General features: G+C 44.0%; 1 protein-coding gene across 3 annotated transcripts in view; it reads left to right on the top strand.

Annotated features, from left to right (window-relative positions):
- LOC144807225 (7-dehydrocholesterol reductase-like) overlaps positions 1 to 22,506 on the top strand; it is a 195,532-nt gene that overhangs the window by 31,114 nt on the left and 141,912 nt on the right. Inside the window, exons 1-2 of one of the 3 annotated variants that reach the window (XM_078673075.1) lie at positions 2,619 to 2,715; positions 3,767 to 3,938. The exons of 1 other annotated variant lie outside the window; for it this stretch is intronic. In XM_078673075.1, the coding sequence (XP_078529201.1) occupies positions 3,891 to 3,938 (48 nt within the window). In that variant the 5' untranslated portion in view covers positions 2,619 to 2,715; positions 3,767 to 3,890. Of the gene's footprint in view, positions 1 to 2,618; positions 2,716 to 3,755; positions 3,939 to 22,506 lie in introns of those variants that run through there. One more of the 3 variants, XM_078673076.1, reaches the window with a different exon arrangement.

The following is a 22,506-nucleotide window of genomic DNA, read 5'->3' as shown; positions in this document are numbered from 1 at the left end:
TCACTACAGTAAGACCACCGTCCGTAATAATTCCTCTGAGCAGAATAGACAGTCTGTGTAGAAGCACCGAGGGAATATGTAGGTACTCTGCTACTATATTTTAGTATGTTATACAGTCTGCATAGTAGAGTTTGATCAAACAAAGATGCAATTTCCTCCTATCCTGTAACAGCAGCCTCTGTGAGTGACAACTCAACAAAGAGCTAATGCTTTCTATACAACACCGAAGAGTACAAGTACCTCTTGTGTTACATGCCTTTATAAACAGCAAGCTGTCTAGTGATAACTATGAACAAACTAATGGGTGTGTGTACAAGGCCTGCGACAAACACTAGCCCCGGTGCTACTACATTCTGTCAGAGGGAAGATGGGGAATACTAAACTATGATGTAAAATGAGAGGTTTGTAGTAGAATTGTATATGAAGAGATTGGGTCACTGTGAGAACATTACCTCTCTACTAATAAGTCTGTACAGCTTATTAGTTGGATTTAGTAAGTCTTTAGTACAAGGCTTTAGTAAGTAATCCTGGTCTGTACAAAGCCATCTCCTCTGTGGGAAAATGTGTACATCACCCGTAGGTCTCATAGCGCTAGCAGATGCTCAGGTGTGGAAACAGATAGCCAGCCAGAGCTAGAAAAGCCAGGTTTTTAAGTTTCTTCGGAATTTCTGGTGGTTGGGTTGAGTCCTGATGTGTGGTGGCAGAGAGTACCAGGTTTCTGGGGCTATTTTAGAAAAGGATCTGTCGCCGTTTCTTACTACGTTATTTGGTACATTTACATACTACCAACTATCCGTGAGCGGCATTTTTTATTCCCTGAGGCCCCACCTACATTCCAGGTGCTGGAGATGTTTCTGACATCTCCACCCCCTCGGTTACTTGTCAAGAAATAATTTGCTGCAATGCAAAATTCAGCACCTATACACAATCCTATATTAACCCCCCGCTGACAGACGCACAGTGGCACTACTGTTGTACTGTGTCACCCGCCTTATCCCCTATTGCCTCTGCCTTATTCATTTTAGATTTATACACAGACTGTTCGATATCCCTGAGAGATTGTTCAAGCACACAGCTACCTCCAACAGGCTGGGAGGTAGCTGTGTGCTTTACAAATGCTGGCATTTATAGTATAGTGTGGGTGTATGCCCATTTCAATAGGGGATTAATCAGGAAGATTAAGCAAGCTATTGCCCAGAGTCACGGGGATCGAACCGTGAACCCTGTGGTCTGGAGTCAGGCACCCTAGCCGCTTCGCCAACCGCCGCACCTTCCTAACTGACTTGTTTTTACACCTCCCTTGGTACTACACAGGCATCTCTATTATTGGGATGAAATTCTCACTATGCTTGCCAATATAACGTGTTACTCCCTTGAGCGGTCCCCAGTGTATCGCTATTGGGGGATGTTCAGGAGGCCCCGACTGAGTAGCACAACCTAGCGGCACTCCTCGCTCTGCTGGCCACGCGCAGGGTAGGGATGAGGTGGGGGCAACATGCATTACCACTTGCAGCCAACTGGCTCAAGGATGCTACATATTGTCAGGAGCAGCTTACCACTTTCTGCGAACTCATGCCTGTTCGGTCCCGACCAAAAGACATTTGGCTCCCACTGGAGGAATATTTATGTGTTTGCATGGACGCGACTAAGACAGTTAATACAGAGTCTGAACCATTGCATCAGTCTGCTGATACTTGGATGTATCGTGTCTCAGGGCAGCCCTCTGCTAAAAGGCTGCAACAATTTTATTTATGGATGTGTACATTACCAAAATCGCCACCCAAATTGTGACTATTGATATAAAAATTACTGAGTGGATGTCTTTTTAGGTCTCGCCTAGCGATGCAGCGCTATGCGCTGAACGCGTTTAGGCGAGTTCTATTGTTGCCGACTTGCTTAGCATGCAGGAAGGGATAGGTGAACGCGCGGAAAAGACAGGACATATGGACACGTACGGCTGAAGACGTTGGCAAAAAACAGCAGGTGTGCGTGGACAGGAGATGTTCAAGTGCTTAGGGCTCAGCTCGCTCCCTCTCGCTCTCCCCCTCCCTCCCTGTCTACGCGCACGCTGGACAGGAGATATGCACACGCGCTCGCACAACACCAACAGCTTATTTAAAATGTGCCTCGGCGTGCTCCTGTTGCCACCTCTCTCAGGCCAAGCCTCATTATTCAGTGCCCGTTCGCACAATGCCGACAGTTTGTAGGTCACGTGTATGTGTGCAGGATGCCCCCGTGCACGGTGATCTCCTTACCAGAGGGTACCATAATCCTCACAAATACCACCTTAAATAAAAGCAGCCTATAGCAAAAGAACATGATTCGCAAATGTGAACATCTTGACACGCTCCATTCACGGTGTCTACTTCCCATCAGAAAGGCAAAGCGCAACTCTTTCATCCATTAGGAAAAGCTTTCAAATCTGAACATATCCTAATACCCCTTTTCCAATGGACCGGGTTTCAAAAGATATTTGCTGCTTCCCATGACTGCTCCTCCCCATTCTTCTGTGCGCTGCATTCAGTCGTCACTCTCCCGATCACTACTAGGACAGGAGATGTGCATGCGCGCGGCCGCCGGCGTCTCGTGTCTCTTCCGCCTTGTTACAGCACGCGCATGACGCGCTTTCATTTTCCCTCCCTCCCCCGTCGGCTCCAGATCATCTTGCTAGGAGATGCAGAGGCTGGGAGCTGGCAGGCAGCGTCTGGTGCGGAGGTAGGCTGGGTGCCAGGCTGGGGTAGTCATTATGCAGCACTAGTTGCATTACTGTGGCGGCCATGCATCTAACGTTTATGTGCATGGCCGCCCGCCATACTTTGTTTAAGCAGTGAGATGTGCAACACATTTTAAACACGGTAGAAGCTGAGACTCTTTTCAGCAGAAGTCCGTGCACTCCCTGAACCAAGTTGTGCTGGTTCTTGAACTGGTTATATTTGCATTGTTAATCCATCTTAGTCATGAAGACCATGCAGAAACTTCAGCTAACTATACCCATATACAACCTGGCATGCTTTCCAATCCTGGCAAACCCACCCTGATGTTTTGCTAGTGAGATGCGCAACATAACGTGTTAGTTTTTTCTTTTACTCCACAATCCGAGCCCTGATGTGCGCACACTATCTACTTATAGGTTATGCATGCCGCTGTTCCATTGACATCACTTTGCCAATATGGACTAGTAATGCCTGCAAGTAGAATGACAGAGTAGGGGCACCAGCGGTAATATATGTGGTCCTGGGTTTGGCACATAATCTGCCTGTAGTAAAAGGAAACGTGCATTACTAGAAGCGCAATGACGTAGGAAGAGGTACTGCAATAGCTTGTAATACTAATGTTAACAATTTCACAACTGAGCATACATCGCATTGCCAGTAGCACCAGTAACCTTTCTTCCCGCCCCTCCTGCTGTTTGTGTGATCTTTGTTCCCTGCCCCTTCTGTTGTCCACATTGTCTTTCTTCCCACCCCCTCCCATTGTCCGTGTTGTTTTCTTTATGTCCGTGTTTTCTCTGTTCCCAGCCTCTCCCACCGTACTTTGTGTTGCCTTTCTCCCCCCCCCCCCTTCCGTGCTTACCTGTGACCAACACAGCCATAACTGTGGGAGAAGCCTCGCCAAAGAAATAAATCCAAAACAAGTCCAAGCTATTGCGGTGATGGGAGATGTGCATTTTAAAGCACATCACACCTGTATCATTAGTAGGAACTTGATACAATTTAAAGAACTGATTACAAAGCTTTTATAGTTTATGATAAGGAAACTTTAACAGGTCTCCAGATGGATGTATTCCTCATTCCAAAACCCCAATCGGGCAGCATTGGCATCTGACGTTTGAACACTGGAGCGGCACCCCCAGGTGCGGGAACATGTGAAGCGACTTCTTGGCTCGTGGGATGGACAGCGATACTGCCAATGTGGACGGACTGACCTTCCTCCTCCAGGTGAGAGTACGTGACTGCGGGAAAGTGCAGAGCCGCTGCTCTTAGAGGTTTTGTACGCTAAACAGGGACCTGAGTGAGAAGGATTCACAAGCTGAAAAGGCAGATAGATGTCTTCCATATCTCAGCCTTTGCTTCTGGTGTGTGTGGTGGTAGCATACCCCACAACAGGTGAAGCGATAGTCTGCTCTCATATTGGTGGTGTTATCTTTTAAATTAGAGCTGTGTTTGCTAGGAAGGTGAATATCAGTATCTACAAGTAACTTTAAATTCCGATACCAGCTAAGCATCCTCATTTCTTGGTTCTTTAGCTTAATAGTGCTTTGCACCCGGAGTTTTTTTAACCATACTTTGTGTAAAAAGTGTAAGTACAAGTCCCAGAATGCAGTTTTCTGGGGGTTAAGAAGCCAGGCTGACTCACCATATGAGGCACGTGCCAGCTGGGCCCCTCTCCCTACCACTATTTTATCTAGGTAGGCCTTTTGTGGGAGAGGTGTGGCGCCTCGGCCAGGGCGACTGACGCTGGAATCTGGGGATCAGGGTTCGATCCCCGGCTCCGGCGGCAGGTTAGCCCAGCACCATGCGACTCTGGGCAATAGCTTGCTTAATCTTCCCGACGGCCCCCAGCGCCTAGAGACCCTAACGGGTGATTGTGCACTATACAAATGTGCATTATTATTATTATTATTATAAGGTATCTTGAGAAAGGTGGCGGTTGTGGGGGTTGTATGGCATTACAATGCGGGCTTTTAACACGCGTGCCATTACAACGCTGTTTTTACAACACAAGTCGTTACAACGACTTGCGCTGTAAGCGCTGGATAGTGGAATAGTTTAATTTTCTATTCCAACTCCAGCCCACGTTACAGTAGGGAAGTAGGGAAGGTGTTGGAATAGAACATTAAACTATTCCCTATCCAACAGCGCCCTTCAGCGCAAGTCGTTGTAACGACTTGCGTTGTAATAGAAGCGTTGTAATGGTAGCGCGTGGTAATACCCGTATTGTAAAGGAATATATAGTAAAATATATAGTAAAAACAAGCAGTATCACTGCATTTTGTGGCGCACATATTGTTTGTATTTATGTTGTTTATCAGTATTTAAATGTTTCCAGTTTTTAGAAAGTATAGTGTGTCTCAGGGTACAGACGGTACTCACAGTATATACCTTTCAGTGACCCGCACGCAGTGGACAAGCTCCCAGAAATCTTTAAGACAACCTCTGGCTCTCTCGGGCTCTGATGGAAACGTTTATGTTGGCCCAAGGCACTGTGACACATGCATCCTTATATGAACAAACAACGTGGTGTTGCAATCTAGCTGCTCGGTGCAGTGTACACAATGGAGGGACTTAAGGGGAAATACACACTACATACATGTACATACATGGGCAGAATGTTAACAGTTCTAAAGTGCCTCGCAGTTTGTACATACATGGGCAGAATGTTAACAGTTCTAAAGTGCCTCGCAGTTTGCTGGTGTTGGGGGACAGGTAGGTGCTTGAGCACAAAGAGGCGTGTAAAAAGTGACAAGCTGTTATTATAACCACATTTATTTTCAGAGGTCATCACGTGCCTTTCCTTTCTGCTGTAACTCACGCCGCACACTTTTTTCCCCACAGGGAAACTTTGTTTTCGAATCTCAAAACAAGCATTTGCAATGCAATAGGTCTCGCATTTGCAAGAGTTTGAGCTATTGGCATTGTAAATGAAAATGCCATTCATTTGTGTGTTTTCAAAACCTGCAAGCTGTGTGTAAACACGCACTTGGTTCTTATAGTCCTTGCTTACAAGAAGCAAGACTAGCAGTAAAAAAGGCGCAGTTACTGCCAGCCTTGCTTCTTGTAAGCAACGACTATAAGTACAAAGTGTGGGTTTGTTGCACAGCGTACAGGTTTTCAAAACACATAAATAAAAGGCATTTTCATTTACAATGCCAATAGCTCAAACTCTTGTAAATGCGAGACCTATTGCATTGCAAATGCTTGTTTCTCTTTGTTTTCTGCTTTTTCTTGTATCTACTAAGCAGTGGACTGTGGTGAACAATGTTTCCTTCACTGTACTGCAACATTATAATATAAGCACAGAAATACTTTCTACTACTGATAACTGTAACCTGGTTTAGAAACTCAATAAAAATAATAAAACATATTTAAAAAGTAGCGCTTGTCTCAACATTTTGGGCGCAATTGTGCACCAACTGTTCACTAGCAGACCGGGTCAAGAACCTATCAGGGTTAGTTCTGATCCCGGACTTTAGGTCCTGTGCGTAAGCTGTCCGTCCTAGAATCCTGGGTGGAGCAGGGTCCGGATTGACTAGAGCCTTTACAAAATAGTCAAATGAAGCATCTGCAATATAGCGAGTATGCAGAAAAGAAAAGAAAAAAGCGTGAAGTACAGGGTATTAGTACAAGTGGTGTAAAGTTCAAACTACTGGAGTAGCATGAGGTCACCATGGTGGCCAATGTAATACTAAGGGAGGAGGGATTAAAAAGAGATCCCAGCAGCTATTTCCGGGATCAAGCGGAATTGGGGTCTATGTACCCTAGATACTATAAGTGTGTATCTATGCTGATAACCGTCTCAGCTGCCCATGGGTGAAGCCAATGCCCAGTAATTTATAAATACTGCTGAGGAGATGGTCCCCCATGTGTAAGGGGTGCAGCTCTTACTAAAATGAAACAAGGAGAAAAACAGCACAAAGTAGAGTGTGTCAGTGTGAAAGTAAGATACCCGTATCGGTAACTCTGCTTGCCTCTGTATAAATAAGGTTCTCCCAGTGCATACTAATAGTAGATTCACGAGGCCTGGATAAGCCTACGGAAAAAAACAAAGGTATCACACATGTACATGTTAAAGCCTATTCATTAAAATCTCCCATAGTAGAGGATTGAAAAAGGCAAAGTTGCTCTGCTCACCCGAGAGTCCAGGGAGAGTCTCTCCATAACAGTGAAGCTAGATACCAGGAGAGTATTGGTGCATAAGTAGCTCCTGGCGTCAATGTTGGATTTCATGGAAATGGAGAGGTGACTGGGCAGTTTTCCCAGTAGTGGCTGGGAGTGTGGGAGCCAAGATAGTGTGATGCAAGCCACACGTTACTGATGAATCTGGGGTTAGAGGACCTACCTGGTAGATGCAAGTGACCAAGAAAGGGGTAAAGAAGGAAATGCATAATTGCCTACTACGTTCTGGGAAGCCAAAGGACATAATACGGCTGCCAAAGAGATGAAGGGAAAATGCCAATAGTGTTAATGTGCCAGTGATGGTGTGGGCAAAGTAAGTCGTAAGATGGTCCCCATATAACAAAAATTAGTGAGGTCTCGGCTGTACGGTACGACGAGTGGTGGATGGGAATCAGGCTGCATGCAATGCACTGTGTGGAGCAACAGAGAAGAAGTCACTTTCTTTATTAGCAAAAAAGAACACTTTATTAAGAAAGTTATGTAGCATAAACTTCATGAATACAAAACATTGTAAATATCTCAGTCTCAATAATACATAAACATTTCCCTCACCCTTAAATTTTCCAATTTGCACAACATTTCTTCAAGAAAAAATCCCATGCTCTTCCACCTTATCCCATTCTTCCTTCATTCACCACCTCTTCCTTGCATATCCCAATCTCCCAATCTCCCCCCATCAAGCATCCCCTAGAGATCTGCTCTAGTGTTGTTAAAATCCACATCATTTACTCTTCAGCTCCCCTTTGTTCTGTCCTCCACCCCAGGTATGGATAAGCCCACTCCAGACGGTCCACCCTCCAAATAAATGCCTAACTAGACTCGAAATACTACAACCTGCCTTATTGTGGCAAAATGAATCTTTGTTCAACAACCTCTAAACATTTGATCTGCAGAAATTAACAATTCACACAATAAAATATTGAGTATGCCAATAAAAAAACTAAATTCTTTAACTAGGGGTGGGCCACTCAAAATTCTCTAACCGCTCTTGGCACTGATGGAAAAAGTGTCTTCCCGACCAAAAAAGTAACTATATAGCCCACCTCTAAGCCCCGCCCAAAACTAGCATGTCCCACAGCACGTTTAATTGTATGAAGTCATCCATGGGAGGGGGGGGTTAATGCCTCGCTCCCCATGGGTCCCCCGCATTGCACAATATATCACATACCACTACTTTCTATATTAGTAAAAGAGGACACTTTACTAAGACAGGTATGTAGCATAAACTTCACTAATACATAAATGTCTAAAAGTTACCCCCATCCTTAAACTCCCCAATTTGTTCAACTTTGCTTCCAGAAAAAACTCCATGCTCTTCCACCTTTTCACATTCTTCATTCATTCACCACCTTTTCTTTGCAAACCCCAATCTCACGATCTACCCCTCATCAAGCACCCGAAGCGTTCCGCTCTAGGGATGTTGAAAGTCACATAGTTTACTCTTCACTTCCTGTATGTTCTGTGCACTTACCCCCGTACCACCCTCCTCCATGATGGATAAACCCTCTCCAGACTGGCCACCTCCCAAAAAACCACCACCCAGGAAAACTGAAGAGTTTTTCTGCCCCAAAACACTGCTGCTGCTGTACCTTCAGACTTTATAATGTGTTGCTAGAACACTACGATAATTGTGCAAACAATTTCCTCATTTCTAACAAATAGTACGCATACTCCATTTTTATGAATGAACCCTGTCAGAACAAAACATATGTGCATTACTTTCAATAAATTCCTATGAATCAATACTGTAATATCCATTTTTGAAATAAAAACTCTCATTGCCCTATTTAGCTGTCTTTTTGCCTGTCTATGGCAGCATGATTCCTCGCTCCCCTCCACCGCTTTCGTGGTAAAAATTCTGTCCAAAACTCGTATTTTGTCAGTTATTTTTTGTAATAGATAAGTCCACTTTCATTTGCTTTATCAATATTAAACCAGATAAATGGACTAAATTATTTTTACCTAGATGAATTGCTAACCTATCCGGGCATCCTCTAGAGATCTTCTAAAATAGGCAACATATTCCCCCAGCGCATCCCACTTTTTCCTTTCCATACCACCTTGTCTGGTACTTGAGAGTCCAAGAGAGGAGCATATAAATTTGTTCCCATTTTATGAAGGAATGTTCCACGATCCATGTAATCATTTTGACAGATAATGGATCATGAACAAAACCGAAATTAAAAGAAACAGGGATTAGCAAAATTTTATTGCGATAAATTGTTTTGAATGTGGCTACGCACCAATAAGCCACACCCAATCACTGCACTCCCACCTGGGAGGCAAATATATAATTACACCTTTGAATATTATACACTTTTAAGCATGTCTTACCACTCCTGGCACATCAAGACTGCAACACAAAACAAACAGCACCTTTTGAAAAGGAGTTTTATTTAACAAAATGCAAAGACTATCACTTTTAGAATAAGGCTTGGGGTTTATTACATAATACTCTCTAAACAAAGGCTGTCTCAGATACCAAATGCATTAGATTCAAATATATGTAGCAAACTAATAATCCAAAGGCATGAACCAATAATTATACTGATTAATAAAAAAGCAATAACTGATATAAGGTAAGATACACTAGATGTCCTGCAAGAGATCAGAAAGATATATATACAGAGTAGAGGATCACTCTGGATGTGCACCTCCCACACCACAAAGAAACACCACAAACGATCACAGCCACTGGCTCACATCACAATGGCAATAATCACAAAACGCAATACATCACCTGATGCATACACTGCTCACTTCTGGCCGGGGGAAGTCCTCACACAGCCGGGGATCAGAGCTCAGCAATCAGGGTTCAATCGAGATAGACATGTCTGCCCTCACTCGGAATCCAAACTCCCAAACTTCCACTTCCACCAGACCAGTGGATGCTCCTCCTTTTAAAACAAGTGGAAACGTTGGTTGAAGCTTCTAGCAAGCCTCGCCTCCTTTTACATCAGATTCCGTACCACTCAGTGTCAAGGACACAGCATCAGTTGATCAGGCCTTTGCTATGACTTCGAGAAGGAGCCTGTACATTCCTCCGCTAAGAACCGGTTCCTACTAGCACACAGAGTGCAGAAAACAAGTGAAAGCAAAACATGCCCTCTTCAGCTCTGCAGCTTTGTGCAGGACAGAAAGGCCCAAAGCAAGATGGAATTGAAAAGCAAGATGACATGAGAGCATGTCAAAGGCAATAGTCAGCACTGCCAAAAACCAAGGTAAAGTCAGAAAACAGAATGGTCAAAGTCAATAGTAAGAACTCATAATTCTCACCAATGCACAATACAATACACATTCCTGCACAGCTGCACACCTTCAAATACACATCCCACATGCTCTGCTCTTGGCAAGACTGTTACACTCCGTAACAGCTCCTACTGAAAGACAGCAAGAACAGAAGAGAAGCAGGCAAATGCAGGACAATCCTACATTAAGGAACACACTAAAGTCAATTAAAATGGTGGTGGTGAGGGTCATCATAGGGTGCCAAAATCACAAGAGTGGCTCATTTATTACATAAGTGTTTACTGTCTTACATATCTTTCGCAACATTTTGATTTCCATCTCCCAATACTTCTTATCTCTGACAATGACCAGCCCAGTCTTGCAGCCTCAGTTGCCACCCCAATACAAAAATAATGTGTTCCATAATGCTTAGGATCTTTACCTGATTGATGTACTGCTTTTCTTAATATAGTTATTAAGTTTGAAATAGTAATAGTAATTATTTTACTGTCTGCATGACAGGAAATTTTACTTGTATTACTCCCTAATCTGTTTTGACTGGGCAGGAACCATAAACCCCACTCTTGTTTAAGCAAACCCATTTACCTTTTCCCAATTGATCTGATTTATATGCTCTTAACCAAATCCTTTTTCTATTATGTTCCAAAGCTATCTCATCACTTTGTATACCTACCTGTCCTCTCAAACCTAGTAACTCTGTGTGAGAAGCTGGCATGGTATATGATGTCAACTAATGTGAGTGGGTAACTTGCCCATGTTCAGACAACCCTTACGGTGATTTAAGAGGTCTTAGACAACCTTAGTAGCTCTCTAAGTGGTAGCTGTGGAGAGCAACCATCAGGCTTAGTCCGGAAAGAGTGTAAAGCAGCTTGTTTTACCAGATTGCAATCTTATAGTATAGAGTAAGTGAAAAATTAACCATGCATGGTATTTTTACAAATATGTATTTGTTAAAGAATACACTATAACACGTTTAGATATCAACTACATAGAGATAAGCACAATGCACACAATACTTTGCATAGAAATAAAGTGAATACGGCTAGGGCGTCTGACCTCGAATCTGGGGAACTGGGTTCGAGTCTCGGCAATGACGCTGAACATCCTGTGATTCTGGGCAAATCACGTAATCTCACCGTGCCTAACAAAAAATGAATGTGTCCTCATGTAACGCAACTGGTGCTATGTATAGCGCTCTGATACGCGATTCGGGTCAAGTTCGCACTATACAAAACTGTAAAAAAAAATAAAAAATAGCATGACACACAGTGGATCCCGGGGGGGACCAAACCATATGCTAAGAAAGTGGTATAAGAACTACGACTCGGGTCAAGACAGTGTTGCAAGGACGTCGTAAGGCTGGGGACCCAAGGAACCAATAAAGGTGAGTAGATAGGGACCCCATGGAGAGCGCAAGCACAGTATGGGAACACAACCGCGTGCTCTGTACTACTCTACAGTTAAGTCGCGGTTCGATTTTTAAAGATTAAGGACCCTTTCCAGGTACCCTGAAGAAACCTTGTGGAAGACAGAAGGTTGGAGAGCAACCCCACCCGTGGATACCCTAATACCCACGTTACCTATACCAGGGAAGCTGGGTGAAAACGTGTGTCAGAAATAAGCCTGGCGTAGTGTGCGTAGCGGTGCTACGCGGAGTGCCACGGAGTTGGCAACAAACTCTGTGGAATTCCACGTAGCTCCGCTACACTGCCCTCCTCCACCCACCCTTGAAGAAGACTGCGCATGCTTGCACGCCCGAGCATGCGCATTTCTCACAGGAAATGCGCAGGTGTGCGCGGGTGTGCAGTCTTCAGCTGTATCCCAATGTCAGAAAAAGAGGAGGAGGGCATCCCAGGGACGCTGCGGTGCGAGATAAGTGTGTTTTTTAATTGTTTGAATTCACTGTTAAGTATTTTTTAAATAGGGGGTGGAGGCGGACAGCGGGCCAACTCCGCTCTGCTGCGGAGGGGGCAGAGTTTTGCCTACTCCACGGAACGCAGAGTAGACAGAACTCCGCACACTCCACGGGCGGAGTGGAGTTCTCCACCCACAGTTAGTCGGAAACTGCAGTCGAACCCAATTTGGGACTTCAGGAAAATGCTGCTGCTGAAGAAGGAGAAAGTGTCCGGTGGAATCGAAAGGTGGATTCTACATGAGAAGTACCTGCAAGCAGAGGGGACTGAGTCTATGTCACAATCGAATGACAGGAGACTTGGAAGACGAATGCCCGCCAATGTCGGGGTTGTAGGATGGGTGACGATGACAGTGACTCTGCAGCTATGAGGACCAGGCGATGCTGAGGAAGACCAAGAGTCATGCATGAGCTGTCCCATGAAGGATGTCGAGTGCTAAGGGGTCGGTGTCCGGCGGGATTACCAACAAGCCTTGGCAAGTGCAACCAATGCAATTGAAGAAGGAGCAACGTCAGGACCAGCAAGGTCCAGAGGACTCACTACAAGCTGGGGAGTCAGGGCAGACCCCGAGCAATCAGGGGAGCCCAAAAGAAACAACTGTAACTCTCTAAAGGACCCACAGGCCAGAGGCTTTGAAGTCGCGAGAGGACATCAAGCAGCTCACCAAAAGTTGCAGGCTACGATGCACATAATGCGGTGTAGCTGAAGAGTCTGGCAACTGGAGGTGCTCGAGGTTGGGACTACTTGGAGCCCGAAGATCTTCTTGGAAGGAAGCCAACAAGCCTTTGCAACGGGAAGTTGACGCAGTGTACAGGGGTTTGGTTATTGCAACCTCCACGATTGTCAAACCAGGTGAGAGGGCAGGGCAGGCCTCTGGAGCTGTCGAAAACCTCTACCTGTGTTGCAGGGCCTTACCAAGTCCAGAGGAGCTCAGGATCAGCTGACCTGTCAACTTAGTTTCGGTGCCTGCGAATGCAGAGGAGTGATTCCTTCACTCCAAGGGAGATTCCTTCGGGTGTCTTTGATGCCCACAGGCATTGGAGGGTTCCTGTATGGTGCACAGGCACAGACAATGCAGAAGACTGGATAGAGAGACAAAGTCGAACCCAAACAAAGTCCAGCTTAGTCCAGAGTGCCCATACGGTAGAAATAGAAGTGGTGTCTGATCTGAATCTTGTCCCACGATGAATCTAGGGACCAACCCACAGGTAAGCCCTAAAGTACCCTTAGGAAAGAGTTGGAACGATTCAGGGGACTTTCCCAGGCTCCCAGGAGAGGCTCTGGATGGGGGGAGGTTTCACCCATGCCCTTTGTCCAGTTTCGCACCAGAGCGGGAGCCAATGGCTCCCAGAACTGGTTTGAACTGGACTATGCACAGGGACACCAATTGTGCCCATCATGTAGACTTAGTAGCACTGGCAAGCGCACCCACCTAGTGCCAATAAACTAAATCGTGTGACAGGATGCCAATTGTGCTGCTTTCCCTTGCTCGAACTTGTCTCAGCAGCAGGAGGGCAGAAATGTGTCTCTGGTCGGCAGCAATCATTTTGTGCTGTCCCGGTCAAGAAGGTTGGTACCGTGAGTACTGACAGCCTAATGGAGGGCTCTTCCAGTGCTCGGAATCATACCTCCCACCCCGTTTGATACCAAACATGACAGAATTTGTTGCAGCCGTTTTCAAGATGTCATCGCGTAATTATGCGGTGCCCTTCTATATAGTATATGGCAGCTGCACTTACATCCTGGGAGAATGGATTTCGTAGGCTGCAGGTGTGTCCTGCTGATTCAGGGAAACCCTCACACTTAGAACCAAGCACCCTGCCTTCAGGATTGATAAGGGCTGCTATAGGGGTGACTTATAGGTTTTAAGTGCAGTGACCCTAGGTATAGGAATCTATACCTTTAATAAGTGGTGCTAGCACCAACTTACACAGGCTGCAATGGCAGGCCTGTAGTTCCATTTTGAATGGTCTCCCAGGGGTGGAATAATGCATCCTTCAGCCCATGGGGTACCGATGCACTGGGTACCTTAGTACCATATACTAGGGACTGATAAGGGTGCCCCAGTATCAAATCTGGGATGTACCTCAGTACTAACCACAACAATTTAAGGGAGAAAGCAGATAGACTGGGTGGCTGATTAGCAGGATCCCAGCTAGACTAGTCGGTAACAGCTTAGCACCAGGCAAAAAGTGGGGATAACCATAAAAGCAGATCCTACTTTCCTACAATTTGACTCTCTAAAGGCCCCAAAAAATAGCCACAACATGCATAACCTAAATAATAAAGTTTAAAAATCATCATAACAACAAAAAGGTAACTGCTGTAATAGGTCAAAAGTCACAGGTTCTCTTTACAATGTTTTGCTCTGTTGTTCCTAACTCAACACCTTTAAAACTTCCCTAACTAAAACACCTTCAACCGGATCATGTCCCCCCAATAGCGGTCCATAAAAGGAAATGCCTGATAATTTTCCTGAAATAGTTGTGTTTGACAAACCTTTGTGTATCAAATGCAGCACATAGCCTAGGATAACCTGTTCATTTTTTGTAACTATATTTGCTTCACTAAGCTTAGTGTTACCATAACTGAAGAATTCTCTTGATGCCTGCTAGTAACTTATTCTTGCGGGTGAGGCTATTTACTGTTTTACAAGCTTGACTATCCTCAGTCCCCACAGGCCCAAATGTTCTGTGGGAATTGTGTCTTACTGCTGTCGGCACGTACAGACAGACAGTGAAACCTCTGTCAATGAAGTCGAGACAGAGCGTCCGCTATATTATTTGTTGTGTCTGGAACATGTCTAGCTTTAAAGACAATATTAAGTTGCAAACATTTCTGCACGAAGGCTCTTAATAAATGCAATACTCTCAAATCTCTCGCCTTTTGCTTGTTAACCAAATCTACTACTGCTATATTGTCCCATTAAACATAACTGACCTATTTCGAAATTCTTCAATCAAGACGCACAAAGCCACGACCAAAGGGAATCATTGTAAAAAGTCTATACTGTGCCTGTGTGTCGGCCAGTGTTGTGGCCAACTTTCCATGCACCAACAACCTCTCAGAATATGCCAAAATCTTTGGAACCTGAGGCATTGGATTAAATCTGAATCTGTCATATCATGATCATGTCTTCATCCACAAAATACAACAAAACATCATTGAAATCACCAAAAAACTTTAACCAAAGATCCATACCTTCTCTGATAGCCAATAAAATTCGTATCCTGTGGTGAGGTAAATTAGCTCAAGACATAGACATACCTAAGCATCTACAAAATGTCCTCGCTCTAACTACTCTGCATTCAAAACTTAAGTAGCCTAGTAATATCTGTACCTTCCCGAGCACCAATTTCTTCCCTCAGATTACTGAAAGCAAAAATGGCCTTATTGCTTGAGCTTTTGCAATGGTAAGCCTAGCTATCATTTCCGTAGTATCTATTTTAATGTCTAGAAATGTCAACTTTGTACTTAGGCCCTAAATTTTTCCCAGAGCCAGTAGTACTCCAAGTTCTTTTGCCATGTTTTGGAAATATTGATTGGCTTTCGTGCACTTGCCTGTATTCTTTTCACCAACAAACATGAAGACATCTAAATAGTGAAATACAAGTTTGTCACCGCTCATTTCCATGAAAACTCATCGTAAGAAAGTGCTAAATATCTCAAATAAACCACATAAGAATGAGTATCCCATTGGTAGGACTTTGTCTATATTAAAAGGTGCCTCAACCTGCATGCCAAACGATTCAAAATCAGCAGTATGTATCAGTAATAGGCGAAAGGCTGGTTGTATGTCACTCTTAGTAAGTTCTGCTGCTCTTCCTGCTGTTCTTACCAGATTCAAAGCAACATCAACTGATGCGTAAGATACTCTAGAATCTTCTTGAGAAATAAAATAATTTACAGATTCGCCCTGATAAATGGTGGATCAGTCTACATTCACCTGGCCTTTTTTCGGCACTACACCTAATGGGGAAACTACTAAATGTTCAAATGGGCACTGTAAAAAAGGACCTGCAACCCTGCCTGCCTTTAGCTCTGAATTTAGCTTTTGTTGTACTATATTGTGCAACTTCTTTGACGATTTGAGATTATCTGACCATTTTTTCTGCCTTGGTCCTTAATAACTGATACTAAAGCCATGCTTGAACCCCAAATTAATTTGGATGCAGCTCCACTATCTGGATCATTCCTTAACCAGGTTGATAATACCTCAGTCTAATTGAGGTATGAGCCTTTTTGTGTTTGTTGAAATTGCTGACCTCTGCATTCTCCCTTGCTCTCTAGATTTTGATTCTACAAAATATTGAGTGAGAGGATGTTTTCCCCTACATTGTGAGCATCCGTGCTTGTAACAGCAAAATTGCATGTTGCAGAATCCTTTAGTAGAAATTCCAACATGTTTGCCATACCACCCAGCCCCAGCTTGGGTGGGATGATACTAAAAGGACTGATAAGTTACCGGTAAGCCACTTACTGTATGGGATGCTGCGTGGATCACTTCCATTGGAGCCATAATTCAGTGTCGACGTCCCCCCATGGCTTATCATTGTTGAAACTAATCCTGGCTCAGTACTCTTCATCGTAGCTCAACCAAGTGTATCCTACAAAATGCATTTGTGCTTTACGTATAATGTCTATATATTTAAAAAATGCTACTGCGCTTGTAACAGCAAAATTGCATGTTGCAGAATCCTTTAGTAGAAATTCCAACATGTTTGCCATACCACCCAGCCCCAGCTTGGGTGGAATGATACTAAAAGGACTGATAAGTTACCGGTAAGCCACTTACTGTATGGGATGCTGCATGGATCACTTCCATTGGAGCCATAATTCAGTGTCGACGTCCCCCCATGGCTTATCATTGTTGAAACTAATCCTGGCTCAGTACTCTTCATCGTAGCTCAACCAAGTGTATCCTACAAAATGCATTTGTGCTTTACGTATAATGTCTATATATTTAAAAAATGCTACTGCTCTATCCTGTCTCACAATATTTGCTTGTATAAACTAAAAGTGCAGATGGCCAATTTTCTATTGTTTTAGGTACCTTTGGCCTACTAGCTAATTCCCACTCCTCTTCCTTGGTGCCTTTTTTGCTTTAAATTCCCTGTGTAACAATTTGAATACATCTATAAAATCATGCTTCCGGACGCTATTCTTTGTTTTTTTTTCCGATAAACGAAACCCCAAAGGCATTACAATACCCATATTTGGCAACCATTTATGTATATTCTTATCATCTACTTCTCCATCCTTCTTTTTATCATGCTTTTCATTATTTTCCACTATTATCACTTTGTATCTGTTTATCACACTAGGGGCCAGATGTAGGTAATCCGAATTTACCGATTCTAAAATACCGAATTCTACCGATTCAGTATTTTAGAATCGGTAAATGGTATGTAGGTATTCATTCGCTAAGTATTACCGAATCGGTAAGATTCAGTAAATACCGATTCAGTATTTACCAATTCTGTAATTCCTATTCATTCCTATGGGCCTAAAGGCCCATAGAAATGAGTGGGAATTACCGTATCGGTAAATACCGATTCGGTAAAATGGGGAACACATTGAAGGGTGGCAGGGTGGCACTTTGACAACCTGTTGCACCCCTCAATAGTGTATGGGTGCACATGTGGCACACATACATGCCCTAAGGGCATGTATGTCTGCCACATGGCACTGTAATAATTTGCAAAAAATTGCTTCTTTTGTGGTTTTCGTTATTTACCACCAACTTATAGTTGGTGGTAAATAATGAATCCTAAAATGGGAAAAGCACTCATTTGAGTGCTCCCTACATTAAGGATTCGGTAATTTACTGAATCGGTATTTAAGAATTCGGTAATTTACAGATTCCTTAAATTACTGATTCGGTTAATTACCGAATCCTTAAATTAGGCCCCAACATCTGAAAAGCCTAATACCGGCAATTTCGGCCGCTACCGACCGGTATTAGGCGACCCACAACTGGCCCATTATCTTTTGTGGATCCTTAACCTTTACCTTTTTCTTGATGATCCTTAAGAACATTTACATCCCCTTGTATGTCTGTACCACAATCCTTTACCAGCTTAACATCAGCGCCGTCCAATTGATCTTTTTTTATTTGTAGAACCATTACCTATGCTCCCTCACACTGACCACCATGATGCCCTTCCTTTTGGAAGTTGTGAGGATCGCCTTTAAATTTCCTCGGTTTCGCATGTCTGTTGATTTAGTTTCCTTCTTTCTTGATTAATTGCTCCGTCCGCCCCAGACTTCTGCAATATACTAAAAACGCTTTTTTGGCCCGCTGATCCCCGCTCTCCCCTTTTATTTGCAATCATTCCTTTTTCGCGTTCCTCACATTCTCTCAACTGCCGCTCCTCTATCCCTCCCTGTCATCATCAAAATCTAAAGTCTCATCATACTCATTCGGATGACCACCATCTCTTATACCCAGTCTTTCACCATCCCCAACTCCTCCATCATCCGACCTCCATTGCGACGCTGACATTTGTTTGAACTGCTCCCTCGATGAAGGAAAATCCGCTAGCGATCTTCCTTTTACTGCTGATTAGTGTGTTAGAGCAGTTTCATGCTCTGTTCTGCTGGTGTCCGTCCTCTTCTGCCTCTTTCTTCTGCTCATCTTGCTGTATATTAATTCTTTTGGCCACACTGACCTGAATGCTCCGCAATGCCAATCGCTCTATCTGCATTATCTTCCTTACTCCTTGCTAGTTCTATATTTGTGTTCTCCACCCACACCCACTGTTCTGTCCTACCCAAATTGTCACACTATTACTTGCAAATATGCCTGTCTATCAGTATGTATCTCCTTCAAAACTCTGGAAGTAAAAACTCTGGAAGTAACTCCACTGTCTTTGCGCATTTGCTCTGTTTTCTCTTCACTTCTAAATTTCTCTAATGCTTCTCTATATCGAAAACATTTTGAGTGAAAAGTTTTTTGTTTTTTTTATTTTTATTTTATATAGCGCTTCAATGCTCGGGGGTCTTGACAATTTTTCACTAAATGTCATGACACTATTTTTATTTTCAAGATTCTCAAAATTAAATGTTGTTTGTTGAACTACCTATGGAAACCGATTATGCACAGCATTTTACTCCCCCAAAGCGCCGTGGAGATATCTCTCCTCAAGAGAAACCTCGCCTGCCAATTTGGAGGGGTCGGCCGATTCCTATCACTTCATAACCAACCCCTCCTCCGCCCCACCTCTCAAATTAGCTTACACGGGGGGGGGGGAGCAATCCACCTATGCCTCCGGCTCAAGGCTGCCAGTCACTCTGTAAACGGGTGTTTATCCACGCTCTCTGCTGCCGCCTGATACGATCACCCCATCCGGCCCATGTGAAAACAAGCATTGGCATAGCCAATAGGTCTCGCTTTTCGGGCCTTATAAGTATTTAGTTACGCAGTACAATATCCTTGGTGCAACAACATCAACTGTTGTATGGCTAAACACTAAGGTACCAAAGGCGAGACCTATTGGCTATGCCAATACTTGTTAACCATTGAAATGAAGCTGAATTTAGAAACTTGAGAAGGACTAAAGAGGAGACGGCCTTGCCAAAATTCAAACTAGGGACTTGCAAATCCCTACTCTGTAAACCAGCACGTTCGTCAAAAGTTTCCGATCGCACAATTGGCCACCTCTGTAACCTCATGATAGTTATGCTGATGTCTACATTCTCGCAACGGCTTAATATTTGACTCCAGAGGTCACTTCACCTGCTCAGCCGCTGACAAAAGGTATTTATTTGCGCACATCATGAAACACTAACTCTCCACTGGGGCTATTGGTTATGTCCGCTGCTCGCCACTCTCAAGAACTCACTCCTTCAGGCCGGACTTTCAGATGTCTGTGGGCTGTCTGATCAGCAAGAATAGACTTTTGATGTTTCCAGGAAAATCTGGTTTCCTGCATCCACCACGCACCTCCTCTCCTCAATGGAGTCGCATGTGCACTGGCAGGCATGTATGTACAGGGCATAAATACCAAAACAAATAGTGAAGGGAGCTAATCAGCATAAACAGTGCTAATGGCGTCACGCAGAGTGACGTCCTGCGTTTATTAGACTTCTACCATTTTTAGGTCGAAGCCTGGCGTACACTGCGCAAGCAGTGTCGCGCAGGTGAGAAATTTTTATCTCCAGTATGGGGCTTTAACCCGCCTCTCTCTTCCATTGGCTAGCTCCATAAATGGAGGCTAGCCATTGGAAGAGAGATGTGGCAATCATTCTGGGAGCAGATTCGTGGGCGTTTCTGTGTTATTTTTAAGCCCCGCCCCTTTGTTTCGTCATTCAGAGGTGGGCCATTGTGGGTGTTTCCTTTTTTTTTTTTCCCAGGGCTGTTTTTTCGTCAGTCTGTGCCAGCTCCGCCGCTCGCTCGCAGCCTCCTCCCTGTGCTCCCACGGGTGCTTCTTATTACTCAAAATGTTGTAATTTATGATATTGATCCGTTTCCATGCACTCTATTTGCTCGGTTTTACTCGCGAGAAAGTATCATACATTTTGGCCCTTGAATGTCACTCATCATAAGTAGACTGCAAGCATGGAAATGTCACACGTAACCAATCTGAAAACTTGGCAACTAAGCAAAATAGACTAAAATGATGTTTCTTAATGTGTGGGTTGAGGGACTTGGTTGTAATGTACTTCTCATACGTAAAATAGTCACTCGTGACAAATAGTCCACTGTATGTACAATTTTTTGTGGGCCGATAACAATGACGTAGAACCTGGTGTTATTCGAGTTTAAACTTGAGAGTAAGTCGGTGAGGTCAGCGCTGTATTTAAACGCATACTGCGATAAATTGGACCACTAGAACCATTCGAAGATTGCGCTTGCTGCTCTGCTTCTCTACGAACGCCGGTAAAAGGACCCATTTCAAGAGGGACGTTTCTCAGACGAACGGACGCAAATCCCTGCTCAGGCATCGGCCCGCCCCCTTCAGCTAGTAGATCTGCTGATTGATATATGGCCGGCATTATTCGTCACAATTCTTGGAGTTCAACGTGACGTTTGTTCCAATTGGTGGAATCGGCTTGTGAAACGAACACGGACGGTTTCGGTTGGCAGAGCCGCGCCCGAGTCGACTACAGCTAGTATCTGCTGCAGGGAAGCGTTCGTCGCAAATTGCCCGCCGTGGTGGCACAGAACCCGGAAGTTAGCAGGTCAAGACCGGAAGTATGGTTAACGATGGGCACCTGGGGTGCTAAAAGTGGCCAGTGAGGACGTAATAAAGTTGGATTGGGGACCTTATATGGTGCAAGTGCCTTTAGAGAATGATCTCTCAGCAGTTCGTACACGAGTCAGTCAGCGCAGGACGAGAATATCCGGTCCCTTCATGGAAAAGGGAATAAGCTACCTTCCAAAGCAAGAGGGAGGGGTGGTTAACGGAGGCTCCTGCACCTAAGGGGCGGGCGAGCGAGCGGTTAATACGGGCGCGTACTGAAGGGACTCGAGCATATCTGGCAAGTAGACCCATGTCCTATTTGACACGTATCACAGTATTGGCTTTTTGCTCCTCTGCATACTGGCACACCAGACAGTGGTTTATAGTGCTACGAGTGAGTCCCAGAAAAAACATAATGTGGGATACGAACAGAGCTGCGAAATTCTCTAGTTTCATGCATGGGTTGCCTTCATTACACGAACTTTAACACTTTTATAACATTGGATGTTTAAATCATGCCTTACGTGTAATCCGGAGTACGTAAATATGTATGTCAAGTGCATGTCCCACTATGCACTGTCACACACATGGCTACTACGCTTTGTATGTAATGCTGCAACATTATTCGCGTATTTAAATTTCATTATTTGTGTATATACCTTTAGTCACGTTTGTAAAAACACACACTAAGAGTGGTTACTACACACAAACTCGCACACAAATATAGGCAGCTGTGGGTTACTCTAGGTATAACATGCAGCATGTCTTTACAAAAGTATCTGTTTGCGATATTTCATGAAAGTGCACATTATATATCTGATATATGTATGTGATATCAAGCTACTACCTGCACAAACTCATATAGCTATATAAAATATAAAAAAATATTGCAAGTACGAGTAAGCACATGAACATGTGCATGTTTCGAATGCATGTGTGTTGAGAGGTGGCGGTAGTAGGATAGATAGTGTGTCTGTGGCTGTGTGTGTGTATGTGACTGTATGTGGCTCTGTGTGTGGCTCTGTAGGTATGTATGTGTGTGGGACTCTGTGTGGGTTTGTGTGTTTGTGTGTGGCATTTGCGAGAGATTAAGCTATTAGCATTGTAAATGACAATGGCATTTATTTATCTGTTTTCAAAACCAACACATAAATAAAAATGTTGTCATTTACAATGCCAATAGCTCTAACTTTTTCAAAGGCGAGACCGTTGCATTGTAAATGCTTGTTTGAACATACCGGCCATTAGTCAGACCCCCCAGGA

Source organism: Lissotriton helveticus, unplaced genomic scaffold (genome assembly GCF_964261635.1).
Source record: "Lissotriton helveticus unplaced genomic scaffold, aLisHel1.1 SCAFFOLD_859, whole genome shotgun sequence".
In the NCBI taxonomy this organism is placed as follows: domain Eukaryota; kingdom Metazoa; phylum Chordata; class Amphibia; order Caudata; family Salamandridae; genus Lissotriton; species Lissotriton helveticus.
The sequence above is the reverse complement of the archived record's forward strand: the minus strand, read 5'-3'. Positions and strand labels throughout refer to the sequence as shown.